Here is a 14,750-nt window from a genome sequence, read left to right on the forward strand (position 1 = left end):
GGAGGAAATCGAAATTATGAATTACATGGGAATCAAAAATCGATTCTCACAGACGACGTCAATCTTCCGACTATAAATTTATCACATTATAAATTCAATCAGCTAGCTTTTTTGTGCCCAACCTTCTTAAAAGCCACCGACTATAAATTAGCTTATTAACTCTATTTGGTAAAAAAAATGAGGGATGATTGATGAGCCAATAAACTAATTTTATATAGAAAAAAAATTAAGTGGTTGATAGACAAAGATTAACTTATTATCATTAAAGTGTATTATATAGACCAAAAAAAAAGGTCAAGAATTAATGCTTATACTCATTTTAAAAAAATTTAGACAGTAGAACTCATATTTATAATGTTAACAACAAGAAAAATGCAATACGACTTCGTTTAGCAAACTACTGCTGCCCTAACATAACGGCCCAATGGAAAATAAGACGAAGCGAGCCTAAAAATTGAATCGAAAGCAGAAGAAAAAAACAAGCGCGGGAATGGAAAAAGGAAGCAGTAGCAGGAAGAACAACAACCAGAATCAACAAGATCACGATTTAGAGCTAGAGAAAGTTCGCTTAATCAGTCTAGCTCTCGAGTTCGGTTTCGATGAACAATCCGCTAACCAATGTTTCGACCGTCTCGTCTCTCTCTACGGTACGCTACTACTAACCATTCCACTTTCATTTTTTCACTTTCATTTCCACTTGATTAATCGATTAATCGGTTACTATTGTAGGCGATGACGGTCGTGATTTCATCACCGTTGAGCATTGCGGCGATGATTTTCTTACTGCTTTGGCGGAATCAGTGCAAGACACGGAGGAATGGGATGATTTACGCGAAATGGAATCGCAGGCTGTTGGAACTTTGAATCACGTGCTTGAAGAGCGTTTTTCCCCGTGCGGTGAGGGTTCTAAGTCTTTCGTTGATGTTATTGACGATTCGCCTCAGAAAGGGCGGAGCAAATTTGTTGAATTGGGTTCAAGTGATGAGGAGGATACAAGGGGTAATTCTGTATTTTCGGGTCAACATACTCGAAACTCGATGGTAAACAATTCTCAGCTATTTTCGTGTAATCTATTTTCATTGGCTAGATTTTCTGGTATAATGTGACTAAAATGACAAAGATTATGTTAAAAGAAGTTATTATATGTTATAGGATGGCAGAAGTTCCATCACTCAAGGCTCAGTTTCATCAACCTCCAGAAAAGTACAATCCTCCTTTGCTTCAAAGGATAGAACTAGTACTCTCACTTATGAAGAATTACAGGCGCTAGATGATATTGAATTGGCAAATGTTGTTATCTTTGGTAATAAAACACTCCGACCGTTGCAGCATCAAGCATGTGAAGCAACTTTGGCAAAACAAGATTCTTTTATTCTTATGCCTACTGGAGGTGGTAAATCTCTTTGCTATCAGGTAATTGCTTTCTCTTAAACCTTGATTTTTATGTTTGAATGTTTATTTTTAAGACATATCCTTATAACCACTTAATAGTATACCAATGATGATTATGTTGTTATCTGTCATATTATAAATTATTTGCTTTTGAACATGTTAATTTTATTTTGTGCTTACAGCTTCCAGCAACCCTTCAACCAGGAGTTACAGTAGTTATATCTCCCTTACTTTCACTCATTCAAGATCAGATAATAACACTTAACCTCAAATTTGGAATACCTGCTACTTTTTTAAATTCACAACAAAATGCTTCCCAAGCCGCAGCTGTCCTCCAAGAGCTAAGGTGAGATTCACTTCCTTGTCTATCATGATCTGTCCAATAATTTGCCCATGAAAATAGCATATTAGTATTATTAAAAATATACCTTTCAGTTACTGATTGCTTTAGTGTTTAATATTTTCTCACATTAGTTTTCTTGTATACAGAAAAGACAAGCCTACGTGCAAGCTCTTGTATGTGACACCGGAGAGAATTGCGGGAAACCAAACATTTCTTGGGATTCTAAAATGCATGAATCAGAAGGTAAAATTGTATTGTTTGAATAAATTTTATGAAACTGTCACAGAGCACCAGGCAATAAAGATCTCATGTGTGTATTTGGTTCTGTTCCCTCTTAATTAACTAACAGGGACAGCTGGCAGGTTTTGTTGTTGATGAGGCACACTGTGTTAGGTATGCATTGTTCTCAAACCTTCTTGAAGTATCTCTTCTCATTATATCTGTCCTACTGTTCACACAAGATGAGCAAACTCTAAAATTTTAGTTACTACTGAAATGTCGCATAAAATGTCATTTTGAATTGAGATCTCGTAATGGCCAATTGGCCATTAATTAAGGAGGCAGACCAAATGAAAACAGACAAATTAATTATGGTAACAAACTCTCGATGTAGTGATATAATCTTAGAATCAAAGGCATGACCTTGTTACATTTGGTCGAAGGTCATCAAGAAGCTACCTAAATTTCATAACTTTTTTTAACTGAATGGTTAAAATAAAAAAAGATAAAGGACTACATCTGAAAGGATGGTTCAAATGGGCAACAGTGAGGATTCGTTTCTTGATTATGTTTTTTGTCTTCTGACACATGACCTCTTTGAAGTTGTTGGTATGTTTTTACATAAGCCAGAAGTCTGTATTACTATTATGTCTTGTCTTTGTACAGGTAGTGGTTGATACTTGATACAGTGCTTGACTTTGAGATATTGAATTGTGACCTGTATATGAAATATTTTCTTATTTTGGAAGTTTCACCAAATTTCATTACAAGAACTGTGATTTGGATTGACAAAAATACTACAAACAGACCATCAATTCAGTCCTGAAACTATCATATTCTCTAATTTAGTTCTTAAACTAGATAAATATAATAAATAGTTCTTAAATTATAAGAAGTCTGTCCTTTTAGTCCCTGCTAATGCTATTAAGATGTTAGGGACTAAATTGACAGATTTTCATATACTTTAGGAACTGAATTGATGGATATTATATAGTTTAAGAACTATTTATTATATATACATAGTTTAGGGATTAAATTTGAGAGAGAATTGATAGTTTAGGAACTAAATCGATGTTTTATTCAAAATATTATTCCACTACTACAAAGGTGGGCAAACAAATGTTAAACTGCCGGAGTAGTCAAGACATGCCTCAACAGTTGGGTGATGGGGATTGTTAAAGCTATGTGATTTATATTATCAATAAGAAACATATTCACAACTTTTAAATTGCAAATTATGTTTTTCAGCCAGTGGGGACATGATTTCCGGCCTGATTATCGCGCATTAGGATCTCTTAAGCTAAACTTTCCACGTGTACCTGTCATGGCATTGACTGCCACTGCAACTCACCCAGTTCGCAAGGTAAATATAATGGTAAATTGCTTTTATATATGCAAATCTATATTAAGTATTGCCCCCTCCCTTTTTTTCTTTGCCTTTAATTGGATTTGTTTCAGGACATCTTAAATGCTTTAAGAATTCCACATGCAATTGTTCTTGAAAGAAGCTTTGACAGACCGAATTTGAAGTATGAAGTGATTGGTAAGACAAAGGAACCACTGAAGCAGCTTGGAAAACTACTAATGGATCGTTTCAAGAGTCAGTGCGGCATTGTATACTGCCTGTCAAAGAGTGAATGTGTCGAGGTATCAAAGTTTTTGAATGAGAAATGGAAAATTAAGGCAGCATATTACCATGCTGGTTTGGCTGTCAAACAGAGAGTTACTGTTCAAAAGAAATGGCATGAAGGAGAGGTCCATATCGTATGTGCAACTATTGCTTTTGGAATGGGGATAGACAAACCTGATGTTGTAAGTTGAAATGCTTTTCTTCATAACTATGATGGTGATGTTGTTCATAATTTAGAGTCTGTTTGGTAAGACATAAAAAAGAGCTTTTAGCTTTTCAGCTCGTATTAATAAAAAAGCTCTGTTTGGTAACTCTATTTTAGCTTTTAGCTTGTAGCTTTTTTACTAGCTTTTAGCTTTTTATTCAAAAGCTATTTGAAGTAGCTTTTGAGCTTGTAGCTTTTAGCTTGTGAGTTTTTCTTCCATTAATACCCTTATTATTTTAACTAAAATATATTATTACCCTCATTAATTAAAATGTCATTAATGTCATTTTGTATCTATCAGCTAATGAAACAGCTAATTTACCAAACACTCACATTAGCTTATCAGCTATCAGCTACCAGCTATCAGCTACCAGCTACCAGCTACCAACTACCAGCTAAAAGCTACCAGCTATCAGCTATCAGCTAGTTTTACCAAACAGAGCCTTAGTGATTGACTTTTTCAGGAATTCCTCACTTTATGAAAGAAATTAGGCCCTTCCTGTTAGTAATTCCGTAGCTTGATAGTTATTAAGCAAATTGAACGGTCTATTTGTGATTTGTTGCATAATCAATGAATTCAATATGAATTCTAGCATAGGAATTAGGAAGTCGTCTCCAAGCCTTATTTCTATCCATGATTGACATCATGACATGGCTAAAGTTGAGGTACGGATGATCATTTTCAATTTTGTACAATTATTCAAATTCCTAGAGATCTTGCCTATCCTGCTTAAGCCCGGGTTGAAAGTATTAATGCAAAATCTATATAATATATAATATTAGCATTATAGTCGAGTCTTCCTAATGAAATTAAGTATATCAATATTGCATATGCCCATTAGTTCAGCTTTTAAATAGTTGGCTAAGGCAAACATAACTACATGCAAGGTGTTTGAATGCTCTGCAAATTCTCAGTGATATGATTATAAGTTTTAAAGTTCTTTGTTACTCAATTATCCTTTTCTTGTCATGTGTTTTCAGCGATTTGTCATCCACAATACAATGTCAAAATCAATTGAAAGCTATTATCAGGAATCAGGAAGGGCTGGAAGAGATAATCTTCCTGCAGTTTGCATTGCTCTATACCAGAAGAAAGATTTTAGTAGAGTTGTATGCATGATAAGAAACGGCCAAGGATATAAAAAGGAGGGTTTTAAGACAGCAATGGGTCAAGCCAAAATGATGCAACAGTACTGTGAATTAAAGGTAAGGAAGCTCCCTTAGACTTCAACATCTGTCCTCCCCCCAATCCTTTCTCTGTCTCTCTTACATAAACTTTCCACCCATATTTTTGAAAGTGTATCAATATCACCCCAGTACAGAGATGGATTTCATTTTATCTGGTTTGAATGTTTAGGATGAATGTCGGAGACAGACCCTACTCAAACACTTCGGAGAATCATTCGATAGAAAGACCTGCAAGCATGGCTCTAGCCCTTGTGATAACTGTCTCAAGACCACATAATGAGTTGCTACAACTAGGGCTCTATAACCCATTCAGCATGTTTTTGCTCTGGCGTTTTCAAGTCACTAATGGTGTGTCCAATGCAAGGCTCTAATGTTTGCAAGTCACTAATCACACGTCTAATGCAAGGCTCCAAGTGGTAGCTTCAATTCTATCGTGCGGTGTCAGCAGCATTCTGGCCGCAGTTCCAAACAGCATCTCAATGGACTTTATCGTGTAATATTTATGGTGTACCACTTGAAAAGTTCGAACATTTCCTAGACTATATTATTTTTCAGATTAATTTTGAGACACCACTAAAGGTATTCCACCACAGTATATAGAATAGTAAAAATTTATCTCCAAGATTTTTTACCAAAGTTTTGAAGGAAAGTATAAAGTGTAAAATATGGCATTATGCTATAGTCTTCTCTTTCTTGGCCACATTGGTCAGGGCATCTTCCTCTTTGGAATCAACACTGTTTCCTTTTACAGGTCCTTCAAGTACAATAACTATTAACCTATTACATAGGAACTCGTTTTATTTAGTGAAAAGGCCAGTTGCATGGTAGTAGTACTTTTTAATATTTTTAATTTCTTAATTTAGTAACTTTGAATAGGGAAATGCTAATATGTGCTTTGAGGAATCTAGCTAGTCCACTAAATATTTGTGTTAAAATTGTGTATTCTTTTTTTTTTTAAGCTAGATTTTTTTTTTCAAAATATATTGGATCATTTAAGGATTTCTTAAAATAAGCATTTAAAACATTAGTTAATGATTCTTTTGAAAAATCCACTATGATACCAAAGATGGGTACTAATTTGTAGAACAAGATTCCTTTTCGTCTTCTTTTTTTGACAATAAAGAACGTTATTCCTATTAATGCATCTATTAATAATGTCAGTTCCATAAAACTCACCTAAGAAATCCACCATAGAATCTACAGGTACCGGGTCCAGTTCTAATATATTGATTGAACATCGAGTACACATTGAAGTCCCTTTCACTTTCTTGAACAAATACATGCATTTATTTCTAGTGTGGACACTAGTAGGGCACCAATAAAGTTGAATGACCATTGAGGAAATTTTATTACGCACTATGAATTGAGCACCATTTGTTCTATTCTATCAATAATTGACACATGATTCAAGATTCAATGATTGTAAGAAGTAAAAGTAATCTAAGGATTGACGGTAAACCGAATTAATTTTGATAGAATTGAGTTTAGGAAAATAAATTTTAATAAAATTGAGTTTGGTAGAATTAATTTATGTTTTGATACATTTATGTAAAAGTAAATTGAATAATAAACTTTAGTGTAAAAATTACGTTTAAACTCAAAAGCTACAAATATTATCGGGCTATCCCTCCTATTTAAAGAGGCCTAATTCGATGTAGGTTAGTGGCCCATATGTGTAAGTTTTTGTTATTGTCCAACAAAGAGGAATAGGGTTGAAGTGTGAAAAACAACAAGAGAAAAATAGTGAGAAGAGAGAAAAAAATCAGCAGCCACATCAAAATCCCGCAGCCCTAATTTCAACATTGTTGAGTCCCACGAAATCGGAGCTTGCACAAAATCCAACTGTTGGATTGTCTTGAAATTTTGACACAACGTTCATGACTTATAAGAGCACATTCTGAACGGTGGTGATTGGATTCAGAGTTTTCTAGGTCGGTCTGTCGATTCCATCTTTGAGGTCAGAATTTTTTGATATTTTTTGGGTTGTTTTGTCTGTCTTGTTTTTTGTTGTATTCCAAGATTGATTCCAAATCTTGATGATGTTGATGTATACCTCTAACCTGGGAAGCACGGGTACACCGTTTTAGGCAAAGTACCAACATCGAGTACGTACCAGGTACTGGTATGCGTACGGTACACATATGGTGCGTACCAAGGTCGTACCTTTTTTTCTATTTCTTTTTCATGTTTGATACGCGCTAGGGGTGGACAACACAACACCACCCGACAATACCCGACCGAACCGAATGAAAAATTAAGCACCGGGTCGGGTTGTAACGGGTCTGCGGGTTGGGCGGGTGAAAGGGGTGGTTATAGTAGGGTAAAGATGGTCGGGTTCAGATGGATAATTTGGGCCCGTCGGACCCCGAACCCGACCGAAGTTGTTTTTATTATTATTATTATTTAATAATAATTAATATCAATGGCCCATTAATATGTAAAAGGATAGGCCCATGCGCCCAGCAGCCCAATCCATTAACTCTTCTCTGTCCATTAACACAAAACTTTCTCTAACCCTAAAGTAAACACAATTACACAATACAACACAGCGCCGTTATCTCCAATTCTCCATCCATGGCTTCAAACCCTAGCCGCCGTCGCAGCCACCATCCACACACCGTCGTCGCCACCACCATCCACACCTTTTCTTCCTCAACCTAACATTGTCACAACTCACAATAATCTCAAGCTTTCTCTTTCTAATTTCACGAAATCACAATCCTCTCAACCTCAACCTTTAAAGTCCAAAATCACGAAATCAACTTTCAAAATCACAACAATCATTCAACCACAAGCCTCAACCTTCAACATCCGGTTGTCAGCACCCATCGTTCATCGTTCATGTCAGCACCCATCTGTTTAGAGTAATGATTTTTCTTTTCGTTCTCTCCATTGGTGATTTAGAGTTTAATGTGTTATTTCTTATCATATTTTCAGATAAATCAAGAGAAGACATATTTTCGACGAACTTATGCAACTCAGGTGGTTAGTCTTAGCTTAATTTGTTATTTCTTAAGTGCTTCAGTAGTTGTAAGTTGTAACACATTAAACACATAAAATTATTACTGCTTGCACTACTTTATAACCTGAAATTTAACTGCTTTATGTGTGTTTAATGTGTTTGAACTACTGCTTGCTTACAATAAAATAGTTGGATTACTAACTTTCATAGAGAGCTTACTTGACTTTGTGGGGGGTGTTTTGGCAGGTCATAGGAGCTTTGAAGACTAAAGGAAGTAATATACAACATCAAACCTGATAAATTTTTTGTAAGTTATTGATCTTTAGACCATTTAACTCAGAATTTTCAATTGTACTGAATTACTTTATTGATATGCAGTGTTGTGTAATTAGTCAGTAATTTTTTTTTATATGCAAGGAGTTCGAGATATGCAAGGAGTGCGAGATATGCAAGGAGTTCATGAAAATACGCAAAATAACGGTATGTTTAGGCTAAGTTTTATTCATGATTAGGTGTATGTGAATTATGTGATGGTCTATCATTAAGTTCAACAAAGGACTTCAGTAAGAATAAGAATTCTTATAATAGAGAGGAAATACTCCCAGTGCCTCACGTTAATCATAAGAATATTAGAATATTAGCTTGTCTTAGATTGTTAAAACAATAATTAAGTATATTAGAATAAGAAAATTCTATTGTCACTTTAACAGTGCTGTTTGGCACTTTAAGTTTCAGGTTGGTTTTTTAGCAGTGTGTTCCAAGTTGGTTTTTTTAGCAGTGAATTGTTGGAACAACAGTATCTATTCAGTTTGAATTTATTAATCTATTCAGCATAACTTGACTACCCCTTTCTCCTTTATTAATTTATTTGTTTTGATATAACATGTATTTTGTTACCTATTTTTGAAATTGTTATCTATTCAGTTTGAACTTATTATGTATTTTGTTTCAGCTATGGAACAAGAACCTCCAGCAGCAACCACAGCAGCAGCAACAACACCCATTGAGGTCTGCACAAATCAGCCTCCTATTGGTCGGAAGAGAAGAAGAGCTAATGCAAATGCTATTAGAAAGAGGTCTGAGGTATGGGACCATTTTAACCTTATTCCTGATAGTGATCCCGCTACTGCGGCATGTAAGTACTGCCATCAAAAGTATATGTGTGACTCTAAGAAACACGGAACGTCAAATTTAAAGAGTCACATGAAAACATGTCCTAAGTATCCGTTGAACCTTTCAACCGACCCTACCCAAACCGTATTGACATATTCAACAATTCCGGGGGTTGGGTTGGTTCCAACATCTTCTAGGTTTGATCCTGTAGGTTGTAGAAAGGGGTTGGCTTACTTTATTATTTTAGATGAGAAGCCCTTTAGAACAGTTGAAGGAGAGGGTTTCAAGTACTTTTGTTACCAAATGCAACCCCAATTTACAATACCATCAAGAAGAACCATAGCTAGGGATTGTTTTCAGATATATCTTGATGAGAAAGTGAGGTTGAGAGCATTATTTAGTTCTGATTGTAGTAGAGTGGCAATTACAACAGATTGTTGGACTTCCGTTCAAAATCTAAACTACCTGACCCTCACTGCTCATTTTATAGATAGGGATTGGCAATACCAAAAAAGGATAATCAGCTTTGCGATTATACCAAATCACCGAGGTAAAACAGTTGGTAAGAAGGTTGAGGATGTGCTGAAGGAGTGGGGGCTGAGAAACGTTTCAACTATCACGGTAGATAACGCGGCATCAAATGATGTTGCTGTTAAGTATTTAGAGCAGAAGATAAGAAATATGAATGGACTTTTTATGGATGGATTTGGGTTTCACATGAGGTGCTGCGCACATATACTGAATTTGGTCGTGAGAGATGGATTAAAAGTAGCTAGCACCTCAATTTCAAGTGTTCGAAATGCGATAAGATATGTGAGATCTTCACCCCATAGAGCGTTAAAGTTCAATGAATGTGTGGGCTATGCCAATATTACATGCAAGAAGTCGGTATGTCTTGATGTTTCAACTCGTTGGAACTCGACGTATTTGATGTTAGATGCAGCTGAGAAGTATGAAACAGCTTTTGATAAGCTAGAAGATGAGGTTGAGGATTATAGGGATTTCTTTGAAGGTGATTCCCCCCTAGTAGTGAAGATTGGGAGAATGTTAGGGTATTTATTAAGTTTTTGAAGAATTATTATGAAGCGACAACTGTTTTTTCTGTTTCAACAAAAGCAAGTTTGCATACAGCTTTCCCTTTCCTGGCTGGAATTTACGTTGAGCTTAAGTCATTAAACTTGGACCTAAATGGACTGTTTGCTAGTGTGGCTAAGGAAATGTTGGATAAATTTAAGAAATATTGGATTGATATCACTAAGATGAACCAACTCCTCTATTTGGGTGTTATTTTTGATCCCCGGTATAAGTTACGATTTGTGGACTGGTGCTTTAGTGATATGTATGGACCACTTTCAGAAACTAAGAAATCTTTGTTAGAAGAGATCAATAACAATCTCTCAAAAATCTTCATGGTTTACAAACAAGCCTACGACAATGTCGAAGGACCTGTCCCAGCTGTGGCAGCCACTGTTTCTAATGGGGAAACTGCTGCCAACGTCGAAGTACCGGCACATGTAGCTAGACAAAATGCTTTTCAGCAACATTTGAAGTCTATGGATTCGGTTGAAGAAGTAACTGAGCTTCAGAGCTATTTAAAAGAAAAATGCATAAGGTTTAATGAAAAGGATAAAGATAAGTTTGACATTCTAAGTTGGTGGAAACATAATGTTAGAGAATACCCAGTTCTGTCCCAAATTGTTAGAGATATAATGGCTACACCAGTTTCAACTGTGGCTTCTGAGAGTGCTTTTAGCACCGGTGGGAGGGTTTTAGAGGTATATAGAAGCTCTCTCAAACCTGAAATGGCCGAGGCTCTTATTTGTGCACAAAACTGGTTGAGGCCTTCATTAGATCAGTTCAAAGACTTGGAATTTACTGAAGATTATGAGATTTCTGAAGATGCTTTAAAAGGTATATTGTTTCTATTTGTCTTAAGTTTTAATTTTAATTTTGTTTTGTAATATTTTGCTAATTTCTTCTTTATAGGATTTGCTGAACTTTCACTCGGAAGTGGAGCATCGTCTTCATCTCAGACTCAGTCACAGCCTTCTGGCTGTGCCTAAACACTTTTTGAGGTTGAATTTATTTGATTCTGCTTCAAACACTGGTTGACACTTTTTGGTGCTTTAATGTATGTGTTATTTCTAATTTTTTGTATGATATTTGCAGCTACTTTTTTTGGAGTCATGGATGACTCGTTTTTTTGAAGCCGACATTAACACAACCAACACTTTTTGGAAGAATGTCAAAAACAGTCCTGCACAACCAACACTTTTTGAAAGAATATCAAAAACATCCCTACACAACCAATACACCTTCGGTAATTTACGTGTTATGCTAATTATAACCGAATCAATTATTCACTGAATTAGTTTGGTTTGTAATTGTGTGGATTTTGTGTATGTCAGTGTGATTGATGTTGTTGTTGTTGTTGAGGAAGTTAAAAAGAAAGAGACAAGTCCTAATGCTGCTGCTGGGAATGAGAAGAATTGTTGTTGCTGTTGTAGTTTAAAGGTAGGGTCATACCTCATTTTATTTAGCAAAAAACAGAATTCCATGTTCATGATATGATATTAGTTCGAATTTCCTTCTGAACCATGTGAGGCAGCACACAATAGAAACAATAATCATATGAGCAGCCCGTAATAAACTTCATGTATCTAGAAGTATCCAGTTAGTTAAGCTGCATATGGTCATGGACATTGTATAGTTGTATTTAGGTACATTTATTTGTGCACTCTGCTTAGTCTTACCATTGTGTACTGCTGCTTCTCTCTTTTTTTCCCTCTGGATTATTTTAATATGAATATTGATTTTTTGTTATTTGTTGTCCAAAAATATGCATGGCACATGTTGAACCTTTTTCCTCTCTAATGACAGATGCAAGGTGTGGTTAACTTTTCTGGCCGAATATCAATACTCATAGACCAGAACACGCAGGCTTTCCATTTGTTCATGATTGCAATGCTCCAGGTTTGGTGTTTATCATTCTCTTGTGATTTATTTATTTGGTAATTGTGTATCCACCTCCTATGGTTTAAAGATTGAAATTAAAGTCAAAAAATGAAGTCGTATATATTCTATTTGTGTGTTGTGAATTGTGCATTTGTGTTGGTTGTGTGAACCTGTCTCAATTTAATATAATGGTTGCTTACTAATTCACTACTATCATTTGATTTATGATTTACTTGGTTTTAAATATTTACTATGCACATGATAAATTGTGTTATATACTTTGACAGATGTTTTATCCATTGTTTTTATGTTAAGTAAACTCTTGCAAGTCTCCATGTGGAGTCTAAGACGATTTTATGAGGTTATGTAGGCCCCTGAGCTTGATTTTTAGTTTATTAAACAAATCAATTTCTCATATTGGAAAGTTGGTGAAAATGTTATCCTTTGGATATTATCAGGTAGCATAACTTCTGGTGTCAAATTATTTAAAAGGGATAGTTTTTGGACACAAATTTTTTGGATATAAATTGTATAATGCTAATTGAGGTTTGTGGAATCAATTTAAGAGAATCATTGAATCAAGAATAATTGTTCTTCTGATTGTATGTTGCTTTCAATGTTTTCTTTGAAAGATACTTCCTCTTCCTATCTGAAGAGACCAAGAAGAAGTTACAAGAAGAAATTGACGAGTTCTCAGACTCTTACTACTTGGATCTCAATCTTGAAGACATCAAACAGGTAAATTTTTTGTATATAATTCATTGAATGCTTATCCACTGTTATAATTCACTGAATTTTTTGTATATAATTCATTCAATGCTTATTTGTTCAAATGAATGCAGAGTTTGATGGAGCTAGAAGGAGGAGCTTGTCTTAAAGGGAAAAATGAAAGAATTTGATGCTGGACCAGGAAGTTGTGATGATGGACATGAATTAAAAGTTATGTTGATTGTGTTATTATGTAGCTTGTGAAGCTTATTTGTTAAATTGTAATGAACTTGATGTTAGATAATTTTAACCTCCTGAGTGTGTTGCTTGAACAATTGAACTTGATGCAGCAGAATTTGGTTCAGTTTTAAATTATGTGAAAACAGTCTTAAGTATGGTGAATTTGAATTTAATCAGAATGTCAAGTCTGAATTCAAATGTTTATGGCAATTTTTTTTAAGTAAATTATTGTAAAGATAAGGCCCACATTCATCTTAAAATTTAACAATAGATATGTGAAACAAATAAGGCCCAATTTAACAATTATAGATAGATTTTAAATCTGAATAAAAAATTATTGGATTTTGTTATTTGGGCTAGATTTTGAATTGGGCCAACAACAGTTGATATCCGAATTTACCCGGCCCAGTTACCCGATCCGGATGAAACCGAACCCGAACATAACCGATACAAATGTAGGATTGATATGGGCCACACTTTGTCACCCGAGGGTTGGGCCGGATTGGTGTTTTGGGCCCGAATCCGACCCTACCCGACCGCTTGTCCAGCCTTAATACACGCGTTGGTACACGACTAGTACACGTACCCACAAAAAACATAGTTTTTTTTCTTCGGTCCATACAATTTCAAGCTATTTTAGTGAGTCAAATTTAAGTTATTAACTTATTTATAAAATGAGAAGTAAAAAACTAATGCTATATATTCTTACACTTTTGTCTGAATGTGTCGCTGCTATCAACTTTCAGATTTTAGTCTTTGACTTCATGAATTATTGGTAATGTGATTTTTAATATGTTATTGATCTTGACTTTTTTGAACTAATTACTTTTTAATTTTGATGTTTTGTTATCATTTGAACAATATAATTCTTTCATATTATTTTTTAACAATGTAATTATTTTATATTATTTTTATAATTATATATTTTACAAAAATATATAGTAACTTACCCGTACTTTAATATTTTTTTTAAAATGTCGTAATCCCTACCGGGTACGTACACAAACCGGTCTAACGCAACCTCTAACTAGTGTTAGAGAGAATCTTGTTTCTACCCATTGTTGATTATAGTGGATATTTTAAGTGGTCTATGGGTTCCGTGGTTTTTTACTTCTAGTTAACGGAAGTTTTTCCACGGTAAAATTATGTTAAGTTGTTTGATGTATTTTTTTGTTGATTGTCGTTGCATGTGATATTTGGGAGAATTTATGTTGTTGAACTTTTCCGTTACGTATGTGATTTTCTCCCAATAAATCTTAGCTTCTAGTATAATCAATTCTGAAGATAGAATCAATTCTGCTTTTAAAGAATCAAACACCTCAAAATCACTCAAAAATCAATTTTACACCTCTAAAAATGATTTTATTCTTCCAAGAGTTAAACCAAACATGCACTAAAACCATTTGTAACAAATTTTCCCAGTCATTATTGTTAATAGTGACTTTATGTGCTCAACCGATAGCATTAGTAAAAGTACTTCTTATCTTCCATATTGCAGAGTGCCAAGTGAGCATAAGTCCCTTCCTTAGTCCACCTTTTATTGGAAAGGAAGTAAAAACAAAATATATTTGAACCAAATGCTTAGATATGGAAATGTGACAAACAAATCACTTTCACATCTCATACTAAACTGAAGAAGAGAAATGACGAAAAATGAAACAAGTGATATTCTTACTCCTAAAACTCCACACAAACCTCATCACGAAATTTATAATACTCCAAATAATTGTCCTCCTTTAATAATGGTGTTGACCCCTAGCATAAGGGATTATGAATCAATTATAATTGAATCTTA

At 34.7% G+C, this 14,750-nt stretch overlaps 2 protein-coding genes and 1 long non-coding RNA gene across 3 annotated transcripts; all 3 read left to right on the forward strand.

The window, feature by feature from the left end:
• The first annotated feature begins 432 nt into the window (after window positions 1-432).
• On the forward strand, window positions 433-5,692 carry LOC131627514 (ATP-dependent DNA helicase Q-like 1). The gene is made up of 10 exons (XM_058898359.1): window positions 433-647; window positions 730-1,040; window positions 1,153-1,413; window positions 1,575-1,738; window positions 1,882-1,978; window positions 2,085-2,128; window positions 3,203-3,317; window positions 3,413-3,766; window positions 4,771-4,995; window positions 5,147-5,692. Exons 1-10 carry the CDS (start codon window positions 491-493, stop codon window positions 5,252-5,254), a joined length of 1,836 nt encoding a protein of 611 aa, XP_058754342.1. The 5' UTR covers window positions 433-490; the 3' UTR covers window positions 5,255-5,692.
• A 3,201-nt stretch (window positions 5,693-8,893) lies between these two features.
• On the forward strand, window positions 8,894-10,123 carry LOC131627509 (zinc finger BED domain-containing protein RICESLEEPER 2-like). The gene has a single exon (XM_058898355.1). The coding sequence runs from the start codon at window positions 8,894-8,896 to the stop codon at window positions 10,121-10,123; it is 1,230 nt and encodes a 409-aa protein (XP_058754338.1).
• A 1,486-nt stretch (window positions 10,124-11,609) lies between these two features.
• Window positions 11,610-13,111, forward strand: LOC131627515 (uncharacterized). Its single transcript, XR_009291490.1, has 3 exons — window positions 11,610-12,025; window positions 12,640-12,745; window positions 12,850-13,111. It is a non-coding gene; the product is annotated as an uncharacterized LOC131627515 (long non-coding RNA).
• Window positions 13,112-14,750: the final 1,639 nt, after the last annotated feature.

The sequence above is a fragment of the Vicia villosa genome, unplaced genomic scaffold (assembly GCF_029867415.1).
Source record: "Vicia villosa cultivar HV-30 ecotype Madison, WI unplaced genomic scaffold, Vvil1.0 ctg.000365F_1_1_3, whole genome shotgun sequence".
Lineage (NCBI taxonomy): Eukaryota > Viridiplantae > Streptophyta > Magnoliopsida > Fabales > Fabaceae > Vicia > Vicia villosa.

Bases quoted from the DNA above. Each gene is read 5' to 3' on its own strand.
- LOC131627514 (XM_058898359.1), top strand. From the start codon at position 491: ATGGAAAAAGGAAGCAGTAGCAGGAAGAACAACAACCAGAATCAACAA. The intron at 1,041-1,152 runs GTAAACAATTCT...TATATGTTATAG, and splicing joins AACATACTCGAAACTCGATG to GATGGCAGAAGTTCCATCAC. The intron at 1,414-1,574 runs GTAATTGCTTTC...TTGTGCTTACAG, and splicing joins GTAAATCTCTTTGCTATCAG to CTTCCAGCAACCCTTCAACC.
- LOC131627509 (XM_058898355.1), top strand. From the start codon at position 8,894: ATGGAACAAGAACCTCCAGCAGCAACCACAGCAGCAGCAACAACACCC.